At 38.8% G+C, this 8196-nt stretch overlaps 1 protein-coding gene across 2 annotated transcripts in view; it reads right to left on the minus strand.

The window, feature by feature from the left end:
- The window catches only part of LOC117177864 (FH1/FH2 domain-containing protein 3), a 917724-nt gene that overhangs the window by 202609 nt on the left and 706919 nt on the right, over positions 1-8196 (minus strand). For both annotated transcript variants that reach the window (XM_033368897.1, XM_033368896.1), the window contains exons 10-11: positions 6156-6444; positions 3270-3894 (exon numbers count right to left, since the gene is read on the minus strand). In XM_033368897.1, the coding sequence (XP_033224788.1) occupies positions 3270-3894; positions 6156-6444 (914 nt within the window). The remainder of the gene's footprint in view (positions 1-3269; positions 3895-6155; positions 6445-8196) is intronic.

Raw genomic sequence — 8196 nt, forward strand, 5'->3', positions numbered from 1 at the left:
GAAAAACTTTCGTGAACAGCTCCTCGATAAGAGGATGCACGGTATCTTCCACAGAAATGTGAAGGATCAGTCAATGTCTTGTGAGCTAACGTTTGTTTTCCTGAAATCGCCCGGGTTGAAGTTTGGTACAGAGGGTTTCATTTTTGCATTCCAAGGCGGTGTCATTTCCACCTTAACATACCGTCGCCACATTTTGAGCCAAGACATTCCCGATGATAGCTGCAGGGCATGCCATGCACACCCCGAGCATTTAGCTCACATACTATCTAGTTGTCCAACACACGCGGAAACGACCTACATTCAAAGGCACAATGCGGCACTAAGTCTACTTTATTACCATCTCTGTCACTCCTACGGCATTCACCTTAATATCGCTCCTCTAAATGCTCCTAGGGAAATTGAGTCAATTGTCGAGAATGGGAAGTGCCGCATATACTGGAACTTTATATTCTCGACAATTGTTTCTGTTGCTCACTCGAGGCCTGACATGGTTCTTCTTGACTTCAAGAAGCGAACCATGTTCGTTATCGAATTTTCGGCACCAGCTGACAAAAACATCATAGACAAGGAGAATGCAAAGAAAGAGAGGTATCGAGAACTTATAAGGGAGTTGCAACGATTGTACCCGGAATATTCTGTTTAACTGATCGTCCTTATCATCGGCGCTCTTGGAGGTTCCAAGCTTTCACTTGCTAATAGCCTAAAAAGCATCCCTGCGTGTCAACAATATGCTAGAAGACTTGCGGGAAAAATGCAGAAGGCGGTTGTCCTTGGGTCACCCCGTGTTCTTAGGGTGCATGAGGCTTTTGCTGGATCGTCGTATTGATTCCTTTACAGACTGTAACCGCCTATCTCACGGTTGTGAGACGTGGTTATGGCTGAAATTTTACCGCGATTTTGCTGGAAGCGGGTGCAATTATTCAGATTAGCACCCGCTCCCGGCGAAATCCTGCGGTTGTCCTTATGACAAATTTTTAATTATACATATAATTGAAAGTTTGCCATAAGGACAACCGCAGGATTACGAAGAGAACAGGTGCTTAACTGGAAAACTGCACCCGGTCCTATCGAAATCGAATTGAAATTTCAGCCATGACCACGTCTCACGGCCGTGAAATAGGTGATCACATTCTGTAACGGAATCCATACGAGGATAATGCAAAAGTCTCGTGCACCTCGGGGACACGCAGGGATGCTTTTCAGCCTATTAAACAGTATAAGATTGGCACCTCCAAGAGCTCTGATGATAAGGACAATTAGGTTAACAGAATATTCCAGATACAATCAGCGCAACTCCCTTATAAGGTCTTTATACCTCTCTTTCTTTTCATTCTCCTTGGCTATGATTTTTTTGTTAGCTGATGCTAAAAATTCTAAAACGAACATGGTTCGTTTCTCGAAGTCAAAAGGAACCATGTCAGGCCTCGAGTGTGCAACAGACACAATTGTCGAGAATATAAAGTTCCAGTATATGCGGCACTTCTAATTCTCGACAGTTGACTCTATTTTCCTAGTAGCATTTAGAAAAGCGATATTAAAGTTAATGCTGTAAGAGTGACAGAGATGGTGATAATTCACTTTTAATGCAACATTGTGCCCTTGAATGTAGGTCGTTCCCGCACAAGTTGGACAACTAGATAGTATGTGTGCCCATTACTCGGGGCGTGCCTAGCACGCCCGGAAGCTATCATAGGAAACTCCCTGGCTCAAAATGTGGCGACGGTATGTTAAGGTGGAAATGACACCGTCTTGACATGTCAAAATGAAACCCTCTGTGTCAGACTTCAATCCGGGTGATTTAAGGGAAGCAAAAGTTAGCTCACACTACATTAACTGATCGTCTACATTTCTGTGGAAGATGTCGTGCTTCTTCTTATCGAGGAGCTTTTCACGGAAATTTTTCTCTTGCGCTTTCTTAATCCGGGCTTTCAGGAGTGGGTAGTGGAGATAGATAACATTTAATCATTTTGCTCACCCCTAATATTGAAGTTAAGTCCAAGTATTTCAGCAGCCTCCTCCGCTGCTTTGTACAGAAACGCTCCATTGCTTACTTCTTCGTGCATTCTGGCCATTTTCAGAAGACAAAATCTGCCCGATGAGACGCTTGTATCTGCTTCGGAGAGTATCCTTTATAGATGTCACATCCTGAATGCGGCTCTGTGGCACGCCCAGGTATGTATAAATCTCTCCAGCGCAAAGGTGCCGTATAGCGATTCTGTCGACGAGCTGAGGGTCTTCAGAGATGCCATTAAGTTTTTCTCGCTTTAAAAAAACCTTGGCGCATTTGTCTAACCCAAATTCCATTTCTATTTCCTTAGTATATCGTATGATAATCCCTACAGTTAAATGTAGTTGCTCTTTGTTATCAACATAGATCCTAAGATCGGCCATGTAAAATACATGAGTGACCTTGTACGTTCAATCTACAGGTTTTCCGCAAAAGTACCCATCGGAATCGCTAAGTGATAGAGATAGTGGCAATAATTTGAGGCAAAAGATGAATGGCCTCATGGCGTCGCCCTGAAAGAGACCTGTCTGAAAGGTGACCTTGTTAGTTGTCACATGATTTTTTCTAGATCTAGCAAGTCGCAATTAAGTCGTTCCGTCCACCTGAAGGTCCCGAGATTCCACCGATCAATCGCATTAAGTCCCTCTTTATAGGCTCTCTCAGCTCTAGAGCATGGTCTACTCTTATCTTACTTTCCTGATCTCGTGCTGAATTCTTATCTTACATGGTGAATCATTTATACTCTTCCAACTAGCGCTCTATCTGTACCTGTTTAATACACATGTGTCAAATCAATTACCAACAACAGTTAGCTTTCGAGATTTTCCTATCTCTAGAATGTTCAGTAGCTCACATACGAATTTCTGTTTCAGTTTATTATTATTACCCCCCCCCCCCCAAGATTCTCATCCAGTTGCCATCCGTAAATTTCCCATTTCGAAATTATCAGCTTCTCTGGCCCCAGTAATGCACTTGTTTATTTCTCTGTCCATCGGAAAATCGTATTAAGTGATATTTTTCATCGACTGTATTTTCCAAAATACATGAACGAGAAAATAACCCCCAATTATATGTTATTTACTAGATCTTTATGTAGGAAAGCAACATTGTTATCATATTCACAGAAATTTCTGAATCATTAGGCTATTACTTACGAGACCCATTTACTCATACGTTGATTGCCTTCATTTAAAACGGGTGCGCCTTTTGACCCTACAAAAATTGACAATGCAATGACTAAGTACAAGATGAATTTGCTTACCTTAGTGATCAAGTCTTTTGCTCTACTTTCAAATAAGTGTTCCAGTTTTTGAGTGTCGACAGGAATTGGTGACAGTTCGTCCCATATCATTTTATTTTGATTCAACCTTGATAGAATAATAGGATCATCTCTGACTTCCTTCCAGAAAAGCTTCACTGTTTTTTTGTTCTTCTTTGTTATGATAGGTTGTGAACTTTTCGGAGTATTGTCAGAGTCTATAGTATAATTTCGAGTAGATTTAAGATTAACACCGTACATTTTTTTCGGATCGTTGTGAAAGGGTGGTAGAATTCGAGTTCCTGGAGGTGGGGGAGGTGGAGCTTGGTAATTAGTTGAGGGTAGCACCATCGGTGGCGGCGGCGGCATGCCTTCTGTTGCATAGACAGGTCCAATGACATCGTTCTCATCATCTGTATTTAGATCCGTAAAGTCTAGATCACAAAGATAAAGCGGCCTTTTTAATGTGCTTATCAATTCCTCCCAATGAAGTTCGTTCTCAGATTTTTTTACTTCCGCTATCTTAAGTAAGTTCTCGTCCGTGGGCGACCTGATAATCTCCGCTTTAGATTTAGACTTAGCCAAGCCTTCCTTAGCTTTTGAAATTAAACCACTCATATCACCTTTCCTAAAAAGCAAAATATTTTACAATATTTCATGAAGTGAGAAAATGTATATATTGTTGTATAAATATTAAAGTGCACAAGAAAAAAGAAGTTAATGATTAAGGGGATATAAGTGGATGAGATGAGCAATGCAAACAGTAGAAGGAGGAAGTGAGAAGGGAATTTAGCAAATAGAGAAAAGGCACAAGTAGTGGAGATAAAGATAAGAGAAAAAATAAGGAGTATACTGAATTCTGTGATGAATAAAAAGAGGAGAAAAATAAAAGGTATGAAGAAGAGGCGGAGAAGTCTAGGACTGAAAAAGAGGTCTGAAAAGTGGTAAATAGAGAGAGAAGAGGGAAAAGAGTAAAACAGATTATTGAAATGTTAGAATGGAAAAATTATTTTATGGAATTACTTGGAGGGGCAAAGAAAAAAGTTAGGAAGGGAGGAAAATATGGTAGGGAAATAAATGAAGAGGAAGGCATTGCAACGGAGGAAATAGTATATATAGTGTACTATAATGTAATGTATAGTACTGAAATATGGGGGGAAGAATTAAAGGAATGGACATGGATAATGTGCAATAGAGTATCGAGAAGAAATAGATGGCCAGAGTTATGGGAGGAAGGAGTAGTAGTGCAAAACGGGAGAAATGGAGATATAAGAGAAGTGAAAGAAAAAGGAAAAGAAAAAAAGTTGCTTAGAATAGAAGTGTGAAGAATTGTAAGTGATGTTCATGTAATAGAATAAGTAGTTTAAGATGTAGTTGCGTTCTCGCTCTCTCTCTCTCTCTCGCTTGCATTAGGGATACATTAGGGATAAAGACATTTTTTCAAAAATTTTATCATGTCAAAACTGACGTTAAAATATATTTTGCTATTTTACGAGTGAGCCTGATTGATAGCTTCTATTTCTGAAATCATAGGTAGCGCAGCGACTTCTACACTGATCGATAGTAACTATTTGTAATGATAATATAGATTCCTTGACATAACTCGTATCATAAATGTAGCACCTAGCTTGAGAGAGCTTATATTTCGCAAAAAATATTTTTCGCCAGATCTCTCTAATAGATTCCGAGTGGAGGCTTATTCAATGCCACATAAATACCGGGCAACACCATGCTGACCCGATATGTGACGTCCCTATGGGGAGCTGGCAATATATAATCGGAAATTTGGCGAGAGTAGTCTCAACGGCCATTGGAATGTATGCGCATGCGTGCGCAGGTCAGGTCGAGGTTAGGTTGCTAAACGTGTCAGCGGAACGTAACTTATATACATAGCTTTCGACTTATTCAGATCGGTCATAGATTTATAAGCATGGAACCTTGAATATAGTTATTTTACTTAAATTCGATATTTTGTTTATACCTCCTTTGAATCTTCCCGCTCGAAACCGAGTTAGAAAACTTTTCAAGATTCATGAAACTTTCTTCGTTAAAGTTTCATGAAGCTTGGAATCTAAATTTAGTGCAACAATAGTATAGTTTAGTCGCGTTTTTTTGTATTCAGTTACGGAAAATTGTTCATAGTATATTTCGGGAATATTCAGTTCACAGTCCCTCTGCTAGGCGCGCTGTGGTCTTAGGTTAATAAACTTCAATGCCGATGTTAGATATAGGACTAAGTGTAGTATATTGCGATTTTAAGTATATCTACCTGAAATTGTTACGAACTCGGTTAATAGTCTAGTTAGTGGCTAGTTAGATGAGGTTTAGCAAGCTTCTTTGTATTGAGTCCATAAAATTCAATAAGAGTTCTTCGAACCTGAACTGTTCACCCTTTAAGATTAAAATAACACAAAACAGACCTCGTCTTTAAAAAAGCTATACGCATTTTTATATGCACCTGGCGTACTACGTTTGAGAGGACGTTTAGATAATGTCCCAATTAGTTATGATGAAAAGCATCCTATTATTCTAGCGCGTCATCGAAAAAGTGAATTTATTGCTTATCACGCTCACGTTACAGTTCTGGCTAGCCTCAGACTTAACAGTCTGATTTGCGCGAGATTAGAGTCAAACGGTCTAGTCTGAAGCCAGATCAGGAGAAGAATGTTGTTCCACCAGGGAATGGTATAGCATCCAACTCGTAGCATCCATGTTCTGTGGAATCGATTGCGTAGAATCTTTTGCACGTTATAGAATTTATAAGAGTTCTGTATACCTGAATGATATTACACACCATTTCTTAAAACTTTTAATATTTGTAAATTTCGAATGCAAACTTGAAAAATTATTCAATTCTCAAAAATCTAATGGAAAATAACTACTTATTACCTGGAAACTTTTTCTTCGACTGAGCTGCTTGAAATAAGATTTTGAGCTGCAAGTTTCTGTGTCAGATCTTTGACAGTTCCTTCTCTTTTAAATTGCAAAACTACTCGATGATCTCCTTCATTGTAAATTTGGTTTTCGTTGTCGCATTCGCCCTTCGCATCAGGAGATCTCCCGTACCAAGACTTTCTTTCTTCGGAGTTAAATTTATTTTCTGCGTTGAATAAGGACGTCAAATCCTTTCGGCTATTCACTCTGAATACCTCATTTAAAGAAGAATCTGCATTTCTACCTATATTGGATATTTCAGTTAATTATTGACTGATTTGTTGAAAAATCGAACCTATTAAAAATTGGTTTGTAAAATCTATTTCCATACGGGGCAGGCATGTGTATTTTTTATTCATTGATTAAATTTTCCTGGGGCTACTAAATAGCCTTATATGAAGCGGGTGATACATATTACATATGAAATGTAGGATTTAAAGCCATAAATAAGTAACCAAAAAGGGTCCTTCTAAATTTATAGTGTGAAGATACATTTCTAATTATTATAGATAGTTTGCTCCAAAGACGATCACCGCGAATGAAATAAGATCTTTGCCTTTTACGCTTGTGACGTGGCTGAATTTTTAGTACTCTTTTCTTTTAACGGGGCTTGAAATTTCAATTAATCTTTGTCAATAATATGGAAGAGATAAAAATGATAATGCGGAGCTTCATTGCTGTATAGGCTATAAATCAAGTTGCTTATAACAACATTGTCTTCTTTTGCTGACATTCATAAGTCCTGCTCTTTCTCTACACTAGGTAATATGTTCACTTTAAAATATTTTATAGACAAACCAATTGAAAGTATTGAGCGCACACTCAAGCTTCGCATTAATCTCTCCACCAATATAGTCATATATCACACAGCCGCATTCAAAGAAAGGAGGAATGAGGCTTTCAATTCGGAGGATGCACGTTGCCTACTTTGAGAGAGATGTAGGAACAACGTGGCATGAAAAAGGTGTAGCAGGCTGTCGAAAGAACCTCATAATTAACAGGAGCGTCTGGGAAGAAGCAGCAGTCCAATAGCGCACTATATCTGTGGCCTGCATTTACTACCGAAAATCTGTTGATGAAGCCTACCATAGACTAAGCATCTGTTTGTTGGAAAGCTTAAACGCTTATCCGCCCATAGTGAGATGCATAGATAGATTGATGCCTCTTTGCAAAACTAGATTTTCTATCTCATTTAAGAATCATTATGTGACATGAACAACGCCACGTTCCGGGGGTACGTTAAATTTTTGACTAAAAAATCATATTTAAATACCTCTAAATTCCACAATTGAACAATTTTGGCCCAATCTGACAACTTTTCTTAAGTTTAGCAACCATTTTGGATCCTTGCTTTTGAATCTTACATTTTTGACAGTGAATTCGTAAACATCAGCCTTATAAACCCAAGAGTAAGCACTTTCAGCCCGAGTGTTCCATTTTTAAGATTTTTGCCAACTTTTTAAGTATCCCGGCCCACCATGGGTTTCCATGGATCCTGATCTTATCGATATAAAGTTTTATTAGACAAAACAAGTCCAAAACAAAAAGTTCCAAAGGACCCCGCACTAAATGTATGGGAAAATGGCTTTCGGTGGATTTACCTGAAACTTTGTAATATTTAAGGTTATAAGTGCCGGATGAAATATCCGTAAAAAATGCAAAAAAGTGGACAGTTTTAGCGCTATGCAGTGCTAAGCGCTCGAGATCAGTAAATAAAACGAATTACAACATATTTTGTTACAAAAGCGATGTCAACATAGAAATCACGGTTCAGATTGTGGTCCGTCATATTTTCGCCTACACCGTTGACTCATATAGCGCTCTTCTCAAAACGATCAAACGCTGGGCGCCCAAGATTTTAACATGACTAATTATTCACTTCTTTAAAGGCAGAAATGGTACCCAAAGTAACATTAGTAACTAGTGCGCACATACCGATAATAACATTCTACCTTTCGCAAGAGGGTTGAAACCTCGGCATTCACTTATTATTATA

The sequence above is a fragment of the Belonocnema kinseyi genome, chromosome 8 (genome assembly GCF_010883055.1).
Source record: "Belonocnema kinseyi isolate 2016_QV_RU_SX_M_011 chromosome 8, B_treatae_v1, whole genome shotgun sequence".
In the NCBI taxonomy this organism is placed as follows: domain Eukaryota; kingdom Metazoa; phylum Arthropoda; class Insecta; order Hymenoptera; family Cynipidae; genus Belonocnema; species Belonocnema kinseyi.